The 19,932-nt window shown below is 42.5% G+C and overlaps 1 protein-coding gene across 1 annotated transcript; it reads right to left on the bottom strand.

Moving 5' to 3' along the window:
* Positions 1-82: 82 nt before the first annotated feature.
* On the bottom strand, positions 83-19,625 carry ankrd33bb (ankyrin repeat domain 33Bb). The gene is made up of 5 exons (XM_015957311.3): positions 18,917-19,625; positions 16,190-16,319; positions 3,982-4,122; positions 957-1,120; positions 83-870 (listed from the first exon to the last, which is right to left on the bottom strand). The coding sequence occupies exons 1-5, from the start codon at positions 19,400-19,402 to the stop codon at positions 214-216; spliced, it is 1,578 nt and encodes a 525-aa protein (XP_015812797.1). The 5' UTR covers positions 19,403-19,625; the 3' UTR covers positions 83-213.
* Between the last annotated feature and the right edge of the window lie 307 nt (positions 19,626-19,932).

The following is a 19,932-nucleotide window of genomic DNA, read 5'->3' as shown; positions in this document are numbered from 1 at the left end:
TACATCTTGTTGAATACCTTTACATTTTATTGAGTTTATTCAAAGTAACCACTTCCAAAACATTACAAAAGTCAACAAAAAAGGCATATTTTTAGTTGACTTTAACATTTCAGGTTTTCTAAGGCTGCGTCTCTGTGACAGCTCTGTCACAAAACATTTAGAGTTTCTAACAGGAAGATGCACAGAGGTGGTGCTGTGACTTCTCTCTGTTTTTCACCTCAATCTTGTCACAAAAAACATTCTTTGCCTCTCCGCCTCCTGCTTCCGTTCTATTCTTTTCATCTTGTAGTCCCACTTGGGGATCTGGAGTTGATTCTTGTCACTGTTTCTTTTCAGGTTTTCAGGTATGAAGCTTGGAGGTGGAGCCTTGCAGAGGGTGACCTTTGGCACCACAATACCGGGCCGCACGCTACTTCGCCTCAGCATATGAAGTGGCAGGAGGCTGGCTCTTCTCAGGGCACCCGTAGACGCCCTGGCCACATCAGTAAGTAGCTGAGGCTGCAGGCTCGCCCTTCGATCCTTTGCTTTGGGAATGAGAAGGACTCTCGAGTTCTGGAAAAATCTTTTGTAGTTGTTCAGCCTGTCGGGACCAAGACGCCTCAGCTCTGCCACTCGCTGCCTCCTCAGAATCTCCTGCACAGCGGGACGGCGCTTGCCGATGCACGGCGGGCTGCCTGGGCACACCGTCCTACAGGCTGGGGCAATAAACGGACTGGAGATGCCTGTAGTTATTTGCACCATGTGGCCCAGGACTCCATCAGTCAAAGGGTTTACCTTGTTGTTAAAATAAAACCCATAATGACAACAAGAGAGCAGTTTAATTAGGCGTCTCCAGAAAGTCTTTGGCTTTTGGGCCTGGGACACCAGCTCCTGCAGAAGAACACGATTTAGAAGTTTTAAGCACTAATGAAGTGTTTCATTTCATTTAAATAACTGAAGCCAAAAGCTTTCCCAACCTCTAACAAGGGCCACTCCAGAGGGAAAGAGTCGCAGAACTGCTCAGCACAAGGCCTCAACATCAGCCGATGTATCAGAGTGGCTGTCTCATATCGGCCGGTGAAGAGAGCCCACTCCCTGGGCGTCATACGGCGACCGTAGTCCTGCGCTTGAATGTCACCTCCTGGAAACATGACATCACACTTTAATGGTCTCATTTGAAAGGAAGGCGACGACCAGGAGGAAAAATAACTGGTTACTTCTGAGGAACACCATGGCTGAAAAGGGTCAAAATTCATCATTTATATCTGAAAAAAATGAATCTCACCATAATTCATTTAAAAAAGAAATAAAATGAACTGAAACTTGGTTCCCTTGCTCTTTTAGGCTTATAAATAATGTAAGGTTAAGCATATAACCACTGTTCCCTGAAGGAGAGGAACGAGGTACAACAAAGACACTTTGGGTTTATCACGCCCTCGTGTGGCCTGGCTGAAGACACATTAATCCCGCCTTTAAAGGCAAATGAGAGTGACGCTCTGTGGTGGCCCCGCCCTCCACCTATAAACACCCAGCGTCACCGTCATTCCTCAGTTCTTGCGCTCTTCACGTCAATGAGAACACGTCTATTGGTAAAGTTGCTATTGAAATAACCAGCTTAACTGCACGCTGGAGTTGATTCTGCTGCCTTCTGGCTGGCAGTCGCCCACCGAGTGCTATATTTTTGTAGCTCTTTCAGCTTCCTGCATTCGTCCTCATCTCTTTCGCTTCTACCACTCCGCTCTGTCTCGCCATGAGCACTGTTGGAACCTGCTAAGCGAATGCCTGCTTCACATCCCTGTCCTAAGAGCTGAGGGTTCTCTCGCCATGTGAAGGACCTCCACGAAGCACGTCCTGTCTGCCCGGGAATGGGAGGGTGTCAGAGCATGCACTAACTATCAGCTGTGTTTCTGGCCCTGAAACTTTTCAGCCACTTCTGCTTGCCAAGAATCTACAGTATTAATGGGGTTTCTCCTGGCGCTCACCCTTTAACTGTATGGTTCCTGAAGGGAGTTCGTATACTGCAGCCTCATATTAGATCTCCTGTCCCTTCTTGGGTCCTCACTTTGGTGCTGGAGGCCCTGTGTGGTCCTCCATTTGAGCCTACGGAGTCGGTTGACATGAAGTTTCTGGGTGTTTCTCAATGCCAAAGAAACCTCGCCATGATGTATTGGCCCTGCCCCGGTTGCCTATGGGATACGTCATCAGGAGCCGCCAAGACGTGTTCCAATGTTCATGTTCTAGCGAGGCGTGTGTTCTCCGTTTGTTAGCCATTTAGCTAGCTGAGCAAGGATACACGGGAGGTGTCTTGTTGCCCAGCCTTGGAGAAAAAATTACCCAGAATACACCGCAGTATTTTCTAAAGGACGGCAGATCAGAAGTCGGCAGCTACTTCGGGGGCAAATTTCAAGTTTAAAAGTAAGTCAACTAATTAAAAATGTTTTTTCTAGATCCAAAGAAGTTATCTGTGGTTGGTTAGTTGCTTAGTAGTTGCAGCATCGGTGGCTAGCAGGTAGTAATTCACTTACGTATTTATTTTAACAAATATAGACACAATTTAAAAAGTAAAAGCCTCGCTATATATTCATATTGAAACTAATATGTATAAAATCTAACGTTATCTCCCGTGTCACGAGACGTTACGTGACCGCTGTGGAAGCTGCAGTCACGTGATGCAAATCTGTTCCATTTAACCGTTTTCTTTGACCAAGGACGGACAGTGACCTTGCAAGCAACGCAGCTGGCCTCACAAGACACTGCCTTGCAAGACCAGGCACCTTGACACTGAGAAACACCCCCTGTCTTATAAGGCGGCCCTGCTCTTAGCCCTGGCACTGGCCAGGGGATCTTCATGCTCTTTTGGTTCACGCTTCCTGCCTGCAATTTTCAGCAGATGGAACTCCGGTCACCCTGCATCTGAATGCTGCATATTTGCCCAAGGTCATCCCATGGACGTTCTATGACCATAGAGCTTTCGGCCTTCAATCGTCCTGCTTGTGCCTTTGAAGAGCAGAGGAGGTTGCATTGTCTGTGCCCGGTTCGTGTTGTGCAGGCTTATGTGGACTGCACTCGGACTTTCTGACCAGCAGACCAACTGTTTGTGTAAATCGCCAAACCCTCCAAGGGTAAAGCTTTGTCGAGGCAGAAGACTTTCTCATTGCATTGTACAGGTAATTGCTCTGTGTTACAGTGTTACTGGTTCCTAGCTGCCCCAAGTGGTCAGGGTGAACTCTACTAGAGGCGTGGCTGCTTTATAGGCACTGTTTAAAGGCGTTTCAGTTGGTGACATTTGCTCGGCTGCTAGCTGGACTACAACCCATACATTCGAGAGGTTTTACTGTTTGGATGTTACGACCCCTTTGGTGGCTCATGCGGTTCTTTCTGCTTGGTCTGAGTTGCCATCTTAGATTGCATTCTTGACCCAGGTTTGATAGCTGCTCATGGGGCTTTTCAATATGCACCTTTGCAGGCAACATTATGTTTAGCATATAACCACTTTTCCCTGAAGTAGAGGAACTAGGTACAACGCAGGGGTGCCCCCTTCGCAGCCTAGCTTGGTAAAGAGCAGCTATCAAACTGAGGAATGACGGTGACGCTGGGTGTTTATAGGTGGAGGCCACTCATTTGCCATTATAGGCGTGATTAGGTGGGTCTTCAGTCGGGCCACACAAGGGCGTGATGTCCCAAAGTACCTTCGTTCTCCTTCAGGGAACAGTGGTTATATGCATAACCTAACATTATGTATAAGCCTAAATAGCATCCAGGAGTCAACTCTGACAAGAACATCTTAGTATTTTGGCTAAAATGACGGGAAATCTGTTTCTCGACATTGAGGCCATCCAAGAATCTATCTACAATACAACTTTTACACAGAAACACATTATTTAGATGTGTGTTTGTGTTGCCTCCACTAATGCTCCCAGGGATCTGTCTCTCCTGTAAGACCCCATCTGATGCTTCCTGATGTAAACAAGTTTTGACTCTAATGTGGTAACACGTACACACCTGCCAGCATGATGACTCTCACGCAGTCAAACCTTCCCTGCATGGCAGCCTTCATCAGAGCCGTAAAACCATGACAGTTCCTCCTCTCGATGTCCAAACCCGGGAAGTAATTCAGCAGATAGTTGGAAATAAATACATGACCTACAGATTGAAAGACAGGAAGATGATATATGAGATTTCTCCAGGTAAGCTCAGGCAAAACTTCATGTTCTAAGAAACAATAGAAATGCTCTCATAATGTTAGCATTCATCCCCCAAACGTATGAAAATAGATTAAAAGACTAATAATCCACATTCGAGTGACCTTATCTGTCCGTTACACAGTCAGAGGCATTTTCTTTCACTCTTTTTACAATTTTGCTCTAATTGATCGAGGTTTGCCGATGTTTATTTACAACCGGCTCTTTTAAAACCCAGCCACAGGTTTTAATCTGCTCTGAATTATAGACTTTGACAAATCCATTTCAACAGTTTGATTTGTTTCCTGGTCCGGCATTGTGTTGTAGCTCTGCTGATTGTGGTTTTGTTGCATTTTCAGCTGACATTCAGCTGTTGATCAGACATTTTGGCATAGTTGCCTTTAAAGAAATGCAGAAAGGTTGATACATTTTGTTTAGAAAGATCAAGAGTGAAACAGCCTGGGGAATGCTTAAAAAGTGGTTCACACGCTTTCCTCGATGCCCTTTTCTGTCAGACAATTGATTTGTGCTGTTTGTGTGCCTCCAGAATGTTTAGAGAACAACAACTTTGGGACGTCAGAAAACAAAATTAGATTTATTTTGTTGTTGTCAGATGTACTCACCCTAACCTACCTTAACCCTACCCTAGAAAAGACCCGATTAAATGTCAGAATATTAAATAAATAATGTACAGAAAAACATATATGTACCACTTACTATTACTTGGGAACATACTAATATTGATACTTATTTTTGCATGATTGATGTATTTTATTAAACAGTGGCCCTTTAGTGACCTACATGCACAGAAGAAGATGCGATGCATCCTGGATGCTACACATCAGCGTGCAGTTGTGTAATCAAGATTACAGAATAATGACCAAGCAATAAATGGATCCTTATTTTTGTCTATTGTTATTGTTCATTATCGTATTTGAGTTTTTTTTAGACTCATCATAAAGAATCAGATATAATTTTAATATAGACACATAAGGTTAGTGTGAACATACCCATAATTACACTGCTGTTTTCTCCAGTATCACTTATTTTTGACTGTGTTAGGAAATAAGGGAATTATGAGGCATAAATAAATAAACTCGCTGAAGCTCTTCCTCTCTTCTGTCAAAGCATAGGTGGGCTATCAATAACCAAAAACAACATAATGTTACCTATATGCTTCAAGTAAACTTTAAAGAGCAAGTCACCCTCGAATCAACTTTTTTTTCTGATAAACTATAAATGAGTGTCTAATTTTGCTGTAGACACGTGTAGTCAATAATTTGGCTCTTTAGTGCGGCTTAGTTAAAATTGAAATATTCTGCATTAAACTGTCAGTGTTGCACCCTCTTCAGGTAAAAACTCTGCACTACATTTGAATTTAAATCTATCATCGCTATTGGCTAAGAGGTACACTATGAAGTTTGCTGGTACCAAATGATGTCACACTTAGGGGTGTAACAGTACGCTAAACTCGTATTCAGTTCGGTTCAGTGTTTTGAAAGGCTCAGTTTGATTAATTTTCGGTATATTATTCGTCGTCGTCTTCCTCCGCTTATCCGGGTCCGGGTCGCGGGGGCAGCATCCCAACTAGGGAGCTCCAGACCGTCCTCTCCCCGGCCACCTCCACCAGCTCCTCCGGCAGGACCCCAAGGCGTTCCCGGACCAGATTGGAGATGTAACCTCTCCAACGTGTCCTGGGTCAACCCGGGGGCCTCCTGCCGGCAGGACATACCTGAAACACCTCCCCAGGGAGGTGACCAGGAGGCATCCTGACCAGATGCCCAAACCACCTCAACTGACTCCTTTCGATCCGGAGGAGCAGCGGTTCTACTCCGAGTCCCTCCCGAATGTCCGAGCTCCTCACCCTATCTCTAAGGCTGAGCCCGACCACCCTACAGAGGAAACTCATTTCGGCCACTTGTATCCGCAATCTCGTTCTTTCAGTCATTACCCAAAGCTCATGACCATAGGTGAGGATTGGGATGTAAATCGACCGGTAAATCGAGAGCCTGGCTTTCTGGCTCAGCTCCCTCTTCACCACGACAAATCGGCACAACATCCGCATCACTGCAGATGCTGAACTAATCCGCCTGTCGATCTCCCGATCCCTCCTACCCTCACTCGTGAACAAGACCCCAGGATACTTAAACTTCTCCACTTGAGGTAGGACCTCTCTCCCGACCCGGAGTTAGCAAGCCACCCTTTTCTGGTCGAGAATCATAGTCTCAGATTTGGAGGTGCTAATCCTCATCCCAGCCGCTTCACACTCGGCCGCGAACCTACCCAGCAAGGGCTGAAGGTCAGAGCTGGATGAAGCTAGGAGGACCACATCATCCGCAAAAAGCAGAGACGAGATTCTCCTGCCACCAAACTCGACACACTCCACACCACAGCTGCGCCTAGAAATTCTGTTCATAAAGGTAATGAACAGAACCGGTGACAAAGGGCAGCCCTGGCGGAGTCCAACCCTCACCGGGAACAGGTCCGACTTACTACCGGCTATGTGGGCCAAACTCACGCTCCTGTGGTAAGCGGACTGAATGGCCCTTAACAGAAAGTCACCCACCCCATACTCCTGGAGCGTCCCCCACAGGGTGCCCCTGGGGACACGTTCATAAGCCTTCTCCAAATCCACAAAACACATGTGAATTGGTTGGGCAAACTCCCATGCCCCCACCATCACCCTTGCAAGGGTATAGAGCTGGTCCACAGTTCTACGGCCAGGACAAAAACCACATTATTCCTCCTCAATCTGAGATTCAACTATCGATCGGACCCTCCTCTCCAGTACCTTGGAGGAGACCTTTCCAGGGAGGCTGAGGAGTGTGATCCCCCTATAGTTGGAACACACCCTCAGGTCACCCTTCATAAAGATGGGGACCACCACCCCAGTCTGCCACTCCACAGGAACTGCCCCCGATGACCACGAAATGTTGCAGAGACATATCAACCATGACAGCCCTACAACATCCATAGCCTTGAGATACCCAGGACGAATCTTATCAGCCCCCGGGGCTCAGCCGCTGTGTAGATATTTGACTACCTCAGCAACTTCTGGATCCGAGATTGGACAGTCCATCCCCAGGTCTCCCGGCTCTGGTTTCTCCTCGGAATGCGCGTAGGTGGGATTGAGGAGCTCCTTAAAGTATTCCTTCCACCGTCTGACTATAGCCCCAGTTGACGTCAGCAGTTCCCTATCCCCACTGTAAACAGTGTGAGCGAGTTGCTGCCTTCCTCTCCTGAGGTGCTGGACAGTTTGCCAGAACCTCTTTGGAGCTGATCAATAGTCTTTCTCGATGGCCTCACCAAACTCCTCCCACGCCCAAGATTTTGCCTTGGCAACTGCCACTGCTGCACCCCGCTTGGCTATCCGGTACCTGTCTGCTGCCTCCGGAGACCCAAAGACCAGCCACACCCTATAGGCTTCCTTCTTCAGCCTGACAGCTCCCCGAACCTCTGGTGTCCACCAGCGAGTACGGGGGTTGCCACCCCGACTGGCACCGGCCACCTTGCAACCACAGCTAGCAACAGCCGCCTCAACAATCACAGTGTGTAACAAGGCCCACTCGGAGTCAACGTCCTCCACTGCTCTCGGGACACGGTCAAAGCTCTGCCGGAGGTGGGAGTTGAAGACCGTCTTGAGAGGTTCTTTTGTCAGGCGTTCCCAGCAGACCTTCACTATGCATTTGGTTCTGCCAGGTCTACGCAGCATCTTCCCCTGCCATGTGATCCAACTCACCACCAGGTGGTGATCAGTTGACGGCTCGGCTCTTCTCTTCACTCTGGTGTCCAAACCATACGGCTGCAGGTCAGATGATACGACTACAAAGTCTATCATCAACCTGCAACCTAGGCTGCCCTGGTACCAAGTGTACCAATGGACATCCTTATGTTCGAACATGGTGTTCGTTATGGCCAAACTGCGGCTTGCACAGAAGTCCAATAATGAAACACCACTCGAGTTCAGATCAGGCGGGCCGTTCCTCCCAATCACACCCCTCCAGGTCATGCTGTCTTTGCCCACGTGAGCATTGAAGTCCCCCAGCAGGACAATGGAGTCCCCCGATGGAGCACTTTCTAGCACTCGTCCCAGGGACTCCAAAAAGGGTGGGTACTCTGAACTGATATTTGGCCCATAAGCGCAAACAACAGTCAGGACCCGTTCCCTGACCCGAAGGCACAGGGAAGCTACCCTCTCGTCCCCCGGGGTAAACCCCAATACACAGGCAGAGAGTCTTGGGGCTAACAAAAGCCAACCCCAGCCTTCCGCCTCTCACCCGGAGCAACTCCAGCAAAGGAGAGTGTCCAATCCCTCTCAAGGACGTGGGTTCCAGAGCCAATGCTATGTGTTGAGATGAGTCCGACTATATCTAGCCGGTAACGCTCAACCTCTGCCACAAGCTCCTGCTCCTTCCCCGCCAGCGAGGTGACGTTCCATGTCCCAAAAACCAGTTTCGTTGTCTGGGGATCAGACCGCCAAGGCTCCCGCCTCGGTCTGCCACCCGATCCACACTGCACCGGACCCTTCACGTTCCTTCTGCGGGTGGTGGGTCCACAGTTGGATGAGCCCATGTATCCGGTTCGGGCTGGGCCCGGCCGGGCCCCATGGGCGCAAGCCTGGCCACCAGGCGCTCGCTCACGGGCCCCAACCCAGGCCTGGCTCCAGGGTGGGACCCTGGTAACCCTCCGGGCCAGGTACTCAGACTCTTTGATTGTACATCCACGAAAGATCCTCTGAACCGTTCTTTGTCTCACCCTTCACCTAAGACCAATTTGCCATGGGAGACCCTACCAGGGGCACAAAGTGCCCCAGACAACATAGCTCCTAGGATCATAGGGCACTCAAACTCCTCCACCACGATAAGGTGATGGTTCAAGGAGGTATATTATTATTATATTTATTTATTTAATAACTGAAGCAGCTCCTATAGTGAGCAGAACCAGGTGTCATCACAGGCTGCTAATCTAGCATTATGTATTTAATAATTTCACAGGGTATTTGCGCCACAGACATATATACATAGATGCCCCATCGACTGGCACTGTCTACTGGAGATGCCATAATGGTAGATCGTCATTTTACATAGATTAGCCCCCGGTGCATTCATTTCTACTGAGGAAGGTGCTTACCCAACTAAGAAACACGTTTTATCAAGCTTTTTCACAAAATCAAACAAAAGGTACGGCATGATAAATTAAATATAATTAAATAAAAATAAATATTAAATACAAAATCCTATCAGGTAGTCTAGAAAAGTCACCAGTAATCCCACGTGATCTGTTTTCAATAGTATGCTGGTTGTTGTAACCGTAGGCTGCACAGAAAGGGGCATAGTTGCTCACTCTGCATTGACTTTGGAAAGTGAGGAGACCCATCCAACATGGCGGCGGCGACGCTGTTACACTCTTCAGCACCCAATGGGGCATCTACAAATTCATGTCTATGATTTGCACAGCTCACTCTCATACAGAGTACAGTGTTGTGTTTGACGTGTTTTTCTTTCTTAAAAACTCACCTCACACCGCCCAGAGTTTGTTCTTTAAAACTTGTATTAAATAACAAGCGTCCTCCGCGACGTATTTTTCATTGTACGATGAGAAGTTTACATCAGTTGTCACAGAGGAAAAGTTAAGCAGACATGTTTGTTTACATGTTTGCCGCTGCGTGCCTGCACACTGTGAGAGAAGGGAGGGAGAGGCAGCACGATGCTCTGTTCAGAGTCGCTAGAGTTGGCAAATGATATAATTGACAGGAAACAAGATGGCTGACGGGAGAGTCTCATGAATTTTCCTCCTACCAATCCAACAAATATCATTGAAAGAACTTAACATCCAAGAGATTGATCAAGTCTCTTACATTCTGAAAGAAGTCTTGCTTCTTTTTTGGGAGTATTACCTAAAATTTTGAAGCTTTGAGTCCTTTTTTTCTTCATCACATGTGCTCTACAAGTAACACTGAGCCTACTGGATTACCTCGAACCTGGAATTCTTTTTATCTTCTAAGAATTTAAACAGATGATCAAGAAACATGGCGACTAAGAGGCTATCAGAAGATATTGAAGAAATTAAGAAGTCCCTTAACTTCATGTCGAAAGAACTGAGTAAGGTGGCAAAGCAGCAAACAGGACTAATGGACTTAATTGAAGAAGTACGGCAACTTAAGACTGTGATTAAGGAAAAAGATAAGAGGATTGAAGAGCTGGAAAAAAGAGTTGAAGATCTGGAGCAGTATACAAGAATGGAAGATGTGGTGATTTCTGGTCTGAAGACAAATCACTACACCTATATGCACGGAGTACAGCAGGTGACAAGGAGGGAGAAGACGCACCTAGAGCTGAAAAGGATTTGCTTGAGCAGCAAGTTATTCAGTTTTTTAAAAACAAAGACATTCCCTTGGATAGCAAAAATATAGCAGCATGTCATACTATTTTACAAAAGCATAACAAGATGCCAACTATTATACTTCGATTTGTGAGCAGGAAATATAAAGTTGAACTGTTGAAGATGGGAAGGAAATTAAAGGGAACTGGAGTGTACGTGAATGAGCATCTTACAAAGAGAAATGCTGAAATCGCACGACAGGCAAGACTTTTAAAGAAGGAAAGGTACATCCAAGACACCCGAACAAGGAACTGTAAGGTATTCGTAAGACTCAATGGGTCACCAGAACAAGCAAAAGTTGTTGTTGTTGCAGATCTTGAAAGATTTAAACAAATTAAATAGAATTCAGTGGAGAAATAGAAGTACTTTTGTTGCTGACTGTGAAATGGACAATATCCGATAAGTGTGAGAAAAAAAGCTATGTATGTAAATGTGTGGAACATTTCATGAGTTAGATAATATTGATCCAGATATCCACCTTTATCACAATGTTGATATGACGTGATTATTATAGTGGGGAAGAGTTAGATCCCAAGATAAAAGGTTTCTCGTTAATTCACTTTAACAGTTGGAGTCTTTACAGTAATTTTTTTAAAATTAAAGAGTATCTTGATCAATTTCAAAATAAGTTTGCTGCGGTGGCAATTTCAGAAACATGGTTGAATGATGACAGAGAACTGCAGGATGGACTAGAGGGTTATGAAATGTTTTGGCAAAATAGGAGGAATAGAAGAGGAGGAGGTGTTGCTATATTTGTTATACTGTGTCTTAAATGTAAAATTGTTAACAATATGACTGCTGTGGTGGATAACTTGATGGAATCGAAATTCAAGTTGAAAGATCTAAAAACATATTAGTTAGCTGTATTTATCGTACACCTGCATAGATCAGTTTATGAGAGAAATTTCTGTAATACTGGAAAAACACAAAGAAAAGATGACTTTATTTTGTGGTGATTTTAATATTGATCTATTGAAGGCAAATGATCACAATAAGACTTCTGAATTTACTGACACAATGTTTAGTTTTGGGTTGTATCCGTTGATTCTAAAGCCCAGCAGAATAAAGATGGGTAGTGCCACTTTGATTGACAACATTTTTTTTAATAAGATAGATGGTAAAATACTCAGTGGACTGTTATGGGCCATTCCCATCTGTACCGGGTCGGCCCGGGCCGGGTAGCCCCAGTCGGCCCCAGCCTGGCTCGGTTGATTCCACACATCCTTGTCTTAAGCCCATGTGGGCTGATTCTACCCACCAATCAGAGGCTTGCTCTAATGGAAGGTGTGAATTTGCTGTCAGCAGTGGGTGTGTTGGCCCTGGTCGGCCTGAAGCAGACCCCCTCGAGAAGAGGGCTGAGAATGAGCCTTGGTTGGCCCGGAAAAACACCAGGCCACCCAGATATGTAAACAACCTACGCTACCCAGCCTGGGCCGACCCGGTACAGATGGGAATGGCCCTTTAGTCATGGATGTAAGTGATCACTTGCCTGTCTTTTCGGTGCTTGAAATGAATAATCAATTTAATATTCGAGAGGAAAAGATTGATTACATTGGTAGAATAAAAACACCAGAACACATTGCAGTTTTTAAAAGAGAATTAGAAAATTATGACTGGAAAAAGGTTTATAAGGAAGACACTAATGATGCATATAATGCATTTCTAGACATATTTTTGTCCATCTATGACAGCCATTGTCCACTAAAAAAGTTTTCTGAAAATCTCAAAAAGAAAAAACCATGGTCGACAAAAGGTCTGGAAAGAGCCCGTAAAAGGAAAAATAAGTTATATAAGATTTTTTTGACAACTAGAACTAAGGAAAATGAAGATAAATATAAGAAATATAGAAACAGATTAACAACTATTTTGCGATATGAAAAGAAAAGTTATTATGAAAAGCTGCTTCAAAAATTTAAAAATAATATAAAGGCTACTTAAAGTGTACTTAATAAGATAATATAAAATCAGAATAATGTATGTTTTCCAACCGTAAAAGAAGGTAATGTAGTGATTAAGAATATTGAGAGTATAGTCAACTAATTTAATGATTACTTTGTTAATGTAGGTCCCAATTTGGCAAAAGAGATTTCTGTACCAGGAAGACATGATGACAAATTTTTAAATTGTACTTCTTATAAATGTAACTCAATGTTTCTTGGAGGAGTCTGTGAGAGTGATCTTACAGATGTGGTGAGTAAATTCAAGAGTAAAAAAATCCATGGATTGTGACGGCCTTGATGTCATTAATTAAAGAAGTTCTTCATAGTATCCTTCAACTATTAACTTATATTTATAACAAATCATTTCAAACTGTAATTTTTCCAGATAAAATGAAAATTGCCAAAGTGATACCATTATATAAAAATGGAGATAATCAGGTTGTGTCAAATTATAGACCAGTATCTTTGCTGCCTACATTTTCAAAGATTCTTGAAAAACTATTTGAAAACAGACTAAATTCTTTTCTTGAAAAATAGGATTTATTGAATGACCATCAGTATGGGTTCAGAAGAAATCTCTCAACATCTCTAGCAGTGATGGAATTTATTGAAAATATTGCAACAATTGTGGATATAAAACAGATTGGAATAGGTGTGTTCACTGATTTACGCAAAGCCTTCGATACGATAGATCATTCTTTACTGTTACAGAAATGTGAAAGATTTGGTTTAAGAGGTGTTGTACAACTTTAGTTAAATAGTTACTTGGAAAGAAGGTTCCAATATGTGAGTATTAATAATATGAAATCTAAACTTAGAAAAGTAACTTGTGGAGTTCCGCAAGGATCTGTGTTGGGACCAAAGCTATTTTTACTTTATATAAATGATATTTGTACAGCTAGTGATATTTTAAAATATGTGATGTTTGCTGATGATACAAACTTATTTTGCTCTGGAGATAACATAAAGGAATTACTGAAAACAGTGGAAATAGAATTGATGAAGTTAAATAGATGGTTTGTATTTAATAAACTACCACTGAATGAAAGTAAAACAAAATTTATGTTGTTTGGAGGTATTAAGAGTAATATTGAAGTAAAATTGAATCTAAATAAAGTTGAAATTGAAAGAGCATATGAGACTAAATTTTTAGGAATAATAATTGATGATAAACTTTGTTGGAAGTCTTACATAGATCATGTGAAACGGAAATTATCTAAGTCTATTTCTATTCTTTACAAAACAAGAGATTTATCGCACAAGAGCTGCCTTTATGTACTGTACACTTCCCTTTGCTTGCCTTATATGAGCTATTGTGTGGAAATTTGGGGGAAAACGTACAAAACATATCTGGATTCAATTTTTAAATTGCAAACATGAGCTATTAGAATAATAAATAAAGCTGGATATAGGGAGTCCACAAACCAATTTTTTGTAGGATCAGCTATGTTAAAATTCAAGGACATTATATATCTTAAAACTTTAGAAATTATGTATAGAGTGGTGAAAAAGAATGTTCCAATTTGTATTTTAAGTATGTTTAAATTAAGAGATGGAAAATATGATTTGAGGGGGTCTTATATGTTTGAAATACCTAAAGTGAGAACTAATGCTAAGTATAGATGTGTGTCGGTTTTGGGAGTGAAGTTATGGAATGGACTTAATGATGAACTGAAGATGTGTTATTCTTTGTCGTTTTTCAAGAAAATTTTAAAAATGTGCTTCTTCCAAACTTATAGAAACTTAGTTTGATGTCTAACCTTGTGTTGATTTGATTTCTTGATTTAACATTGCTTTTTATTTAAATGTTATGCATCTTAGCTATCAGCCTTGGTTAAGGATTTGATTATCTCTGTGGGAGTTAAGGATAGGTTAATTATAAGCCACTAGGCATCAACCTATTCCTTTTTTCGGTTGCTTGATTACTTTCATGTAAAATTGATAAATTGTTGTTGTTGACCGAATAAAAATATCTATCTATCTGTCTGTCTGTCTGTCTGTCTGTCTGTCTGTCTGTCTGTCTGTCTGTCTATCTATCTATCTATCTATCTATCTATCTATCTATCTATCTATCTATCTATCTATCTATCTATCTATCTATCTATCTATCTATCTATCTATCATCTACACACAGACTCCACAGTAGCAGCGACAGTCAACTGGTTTGATCCGCTCTGAAAGATGTTGATCAGAATCTGCAGATCACATTTTTTAAACGGAGAGCGGGCGCATGCAGCCATCATGCGTCACCCAATACAGCGTCTGTGAGGAAACTCGCCGAGGAACTTTTATCTGCTGCACTTAAATCACGCAAATGTGTGAAAAAAGCATTATTTAACAGAAAAAATTAACCGAAACGGTATGCAAGTGGAACGAACCGAACTGCTCGAACCAAAATGGTTCAAATAACCCCCTTGAACCATTACACCCCTAGTCACAGTGCCACTGTGAGCCTGTGTGTGTATTTGTTAGCTGCTCCGTCCTCTCGGTCTGCCAGGCAAAGCCTCCTTGTGGCACATTTTTCAAACAGGAAATGAGAGTGGAGTTGGTCACCAGGGAGGGGGTGACTTGCTTTTTAACTCATTAACTGCCGGCCGTTTTCTGATCAGAAAAGCCTCTCGCTGCAAATGTTTGTTGAGTGTTTTTACTGTTTTTTGAAGAGTCACAGAACTTTGCGCACTATGATGATGTAAACGCCCAAACTACCAAAACAAAGAGTAGGGAAGAATCCGCGTGTTTCTAGCGCTATCCTTTATTCATAATCCGTTGTCGAATTGTGAGCGGCAGAAGCTTTTCTGGTTCGTGCCTATCTTTTTTTTACAGCGACCCAACATGATCTCCTAACACATGGATTTTCTGCTTCCTGATCACGTGACATGTGACATGTGACATGCAGATGAAGATCAGCTTTAGAGCTGGGATGTTTGTTCTCATGGTGCGGGGGCTCGTTCTGACACCCGCCTCATAATGCAAATGAGGACTTTAGTCATCATTGGCAGCGAGCAGTTGGGATTTAAAATGACGACTTTTGTCGTCAATGGCAGTGAATGAGTTAAAGGGATTTTATGATTTTTAAAATATTATTATTCAGCACTTCCTCTTTAACACTGACAAGCTCAAATTCCGTCCTGAAGCAGAGCGAGCCATCTCAGCTTGACATACGAATTTATTAGATTCCTGGCTGAAAGGGAAGGTGACAGCTTCCATCTGGTTCTGAATCCTAATCTGGATTTTTTTTGTGTTTCTAACCCGTTAGCTGAAGGGAGATGGCATTCCATTGGTCACATGGTATAAAAGCTCAGGTGTGTCAGAGCTGGATTTTATCGTTAAACATTATAATGAAGGGATGTCAATACTTCTTTTTAATGGAGCAGAAAATCAAAAGCAAGTCAGTGGCCATTTCCTACAGCACACAGAAAACTATGTATTACCATTAGGCAGTGAGAGGCCACGGCACCATGTGGGATCCTGATAGAGCTGCAGCACCACCATATGACTGATGATGTGTTTTCTTCAAATATGAAAATTTCACTTTTCGAAATAATAAATTAGCACTAAGACATTATTTTTCTTCTTCTTCTTCTTACTATTATTATTGGTTGTAGTAGTAGTAGTTGTTCTACAAGTAGTACTTGTAGTGACTTTTGGGAACAGTTCCATTCCAGAAATAAGAGTCATAGGAATCTGAAGTGTGTGAGGTGTGTTTACCTGCTTGTGCTGCTGTAATTAGAGCCGTGTTGCCTTCGTTGTCCTGCCAGTTAACATCCAGATACGGACATTGAGAGAGGGCAATAACCATGTCCACGTAACCATGGTAACACGCCATAATTAGTCCAGACTGCAACACACACACACACACAATCAAGGTTCCAATAGTTTGATTGGAAATTAAAGAAAAATATGTTGTGTTCAGGATCCAAAAAAGAATGGTTAATTAAGTTAGCGCTTTACAAATGACTTAATCAGACAGTTTGGTAGCCAGTACTTGCTGATTAGGTTTTTGTTGCCTGCCTATTTGCTCCAACTACACTTAGTGCTGTTAAAACTGCATTAAATCGACTTATGTGCAGAACTCAGGTCATGTGTGAGGGCTTGGATCAGTGGTATAATTACAAACAGAAACAAAAATGCTTTTACTCGATTTCTATGTAAGGCCATAGGTTTTCAGGACTGAAATCCCAAACACCTTTTGCACAGGACACCCAATGAGGGTGGTAGTGTCAGCGGAAATATTCAAAAGGATGGTTTTTCAAAACAATGACTGTCAGGGATCTTTGGCTTTAAGAAAATCTATCCAGGCTTGTTTTGCTGCTGCTTTTCTGCTTGTTTCAAAGACCAAATACACTTTATTAATACTAGAATGAAGACTGTTCAGTGAACTGGTTATCCCATCAGGTAAGTGTCTTTGAATGACCTCAGTTTGGAGAAACAGAGTTTAGATGTAATTGGACAGATGAGCTCTGCTGTCATGAAACAAACATTTTTGCTTATGCACAATCATTTTTGCTTATGCACAATCATAAATTTAACAATATTGTAGTCATTTCCACTTTGAGCACTGCTTGTAGAGATTTTGAAATTACACCAACAACAATGAAATGTCAAATCTATGGTTATGTAAGTATAAGAAAAGCACATTTGCATAAACATCTATGGAAATTTTTATGTTGGATTTAAGGATACTCTTTAACCCTCTTGTCTACAGACATGGATCCACGTCTTTTGAACAGCTCTGATTTAGGACTTCGTGGCAGCATAACTCCGCCTCCCTGAGTTTCAGCTTCAATTCACAGACAGGAGAGTGAAACTCGCAGCTGGAGTCTGATGCCACAGCAAGGGTTTTGATGACAATGTGGCGGATCAAATCCTTGCTCTTAGACAATGAAAAAGAGAAGCCGGGTCATAACGAGGAAGATGTGGTCCTGGCAGGCACAGAGGAAGCTGCTCAAAGATGGAGAGAGAGGAATGGGCAATGCTGCACCGGATCGGTGTCATTTCTCTGTCTCCACAGAGTGAAGCAAAGCCCCGCCCCTTCTGTGATGCTTGTAAGACTGGGGAGGGGCTAAAGGTTTGTCAGGAGCAGGAGAAAACAGGTGTCCAGCTACTCCTCCCTTAGTCCAAATGATCTTTTTTATTGTTTTATGTCACTTGGAAATGACAGGCCTGATGTGCTCCTCTGCTTAGTGGACAGAAACTACTTCATAGAGTGGCACAAAGAAACTGAGTTATCTTAGAAATCCAAATAAATAAAAAATAAAATCCTATTCTTATGTAAACAGTAAATATTTGCTCAAATACTGATAAGGTATTAGCAGCATTGTAACTTGACCTGTGTAAATAATTATACAAAAACAAATAAACTATGTCTTTCATTTTCCTGCTAATATTAAAAAAGGGTCATTTGCTATATTTACTCATTTTTAAAAATTAAATTACAGTCTAGATTGCCATTCCAAATTAAAAAATAAACATTCATCATACATGTTTGTTGGTTTCACAGTAAAAATAATAACTTTTTCCAACTTGAGTTTTATGTTTTGAGTGACGTAATGTCCAAATATAAAAATTAAGAATAAATTCAGACAGTCCAGGTTGTGCAGAAAAGACTGATAACATGAGGCAGAAGTAATGATTTCTTTTTTGGAAATACAAAGAAAAAACCCTAATGAGTCAAAAACGTTAATTTGCAACCTGGACCCCCAGGGGGTAACTGGCTTCATAGTGGTAAGCTCATCTGTTCAGTCAGTGTTAATTAGGCACAAAAGCCAGAGGATGCACATAAAACATACACATTTGTCAGTCCATGAACATCTCTCAATGTAAATGTTTTCTGGCTCAGTGACATGATAGCAGCACAGTGACCATTTCTGAGCTCCATATCCTGCTTTAATGAGTCTTCATATGTCTATAGCATTTCTTACCCTGTGCAGAGGTCAGAGTCTTTAGTGAGCTCTTTAAAGACTGGGCCCTCGAGAAGCTCCTTTACATTGTCACCATGCAGGTTACCCTCCCCATCTGTCACTGGAGGCTTAATCAACTGCTCTAAATCCCACTTCAAGAATTAACCTTCAGTGGTCTGATTGTTTCCAGGCAGCGCAGCTTCCTCTGATTGCCTCTCTGCAAACCTTGATGGACATGCTACTGGGATTTTTTGCTCATTTTCCAAACCAGTATGACAATCTTTCATCAAATAGCGATATTTACTTTAAGAATACCTAACTACTAAAAGACATGTAGATAACACATCATGGATGAAAGCTGGCACTACTAGAGAAACCCGGTTTTCCTCTGTTTAAGTTTTCAGGATTAACTCGGCATAACAAGTATAATCCACACAAATAAATTAAGACTCTAGGCTTCAATTAAGATTAAACTGAGTAAACATGAAACCCAATTGTTTGAAACGAATGCATGTAATAAAATTCAGACACCTACTCGTCTGTTTCGGTCCGTCTCTTTCACTTCTTCTTCTGTCAGTCCTTGTCTGATCATAATCTTGACAATGATGACATTGTTGCTGCAGCAGGCTTTGTAGAAGGAGATTGCTTCTGGGCTTGGAGTGCGAACATAGCGGGAAATGACTGAATCGTCTCGCGGGTAGAATGAATCCTCTGAGGCAATGCTTCGGGTGTCTGAATGATCGGGCAACGAGTCAAAGTCCAGTTCCTCAAACACCTGATAGACATCGTCCTCGTCCTCCCAATAGTTTCGTGTGTAATCAACTTCAATTTCTTGATTATCGTCCTCTCCGGAAAGTTCTCTCTCAAACCCGTCTTCATCGACCTTGCTGATGGACATAACAGGTGTTTTAATACCCTGCTTGTTGGCTTCATAACTAGTCTTACTAAGTCCAACTCCTCTAGCAAATCCATTCTCTCGAACCTTTGAATCTTTTCCTTGTTCCTCAGTTACCAACACCATTTAAAATAATTACAACTTACTTGTTATAATTATCATGGAGGCGCCACTGGAACTTTTGGAGTACCTGATGTTTATGTCCACCAGCCCCCAGGAATTAAATTCCTCATTCTACCCACCAGACTTTTGAATCCCACCTGGCGCTTGATGTCCACCAGTCTCATAGATAAAGGGTTAAGAGAGGTCACAGAAGAGGTATCATTGCAATCACTTGCTGCCAATCCTCTACAATGGCTGAATGGATCTAGTAAGGAACTCCACCAGATGTCTGGCCATATGCATGACCTGAGAGAGCCACTCTGGACTGTCAGTGACCAAAAAGACTCAATGAGAAGTGAAAGTAGTTATTCTCTGCTGCTGATGTCGACTTTGCATTTTCATCTACCTGGAGTTTGACAAGTTGAAAAGTATCCATGAGCTTAAAAATTGTGAAAACGTCTACTGTCCTTCCACTAGAAGCCCAACAAAGACCACAAGTTTCCAGATTTTCAATGTTCCAATTAGAAGTTTCCTTCTGCAGGGGAGTAGGCAGC

Source organism: Nothobranchius furzeri, chromosome 11, assembly GCF_043380555.1.
Source record: "Nothobranchius furzeri strain GRZ-AD chromosome 11, NfurGRZ-RIMD1, whole genome shotgun sequence".
Classification (NCBI taxonomy): domain Eukaryota; kingdom Metazoa; phylum Chordata; class Actinopteri; order Cyprinodontiformes; family Nothobranchiidae; genus Nothobranchius; species Nothobranchius furzeri.
The sequence above is the reverse complement of the archived record's forward strand: the minus strand, read 5'-3'. Positions and strand labels throughout refer to the sequence as shown.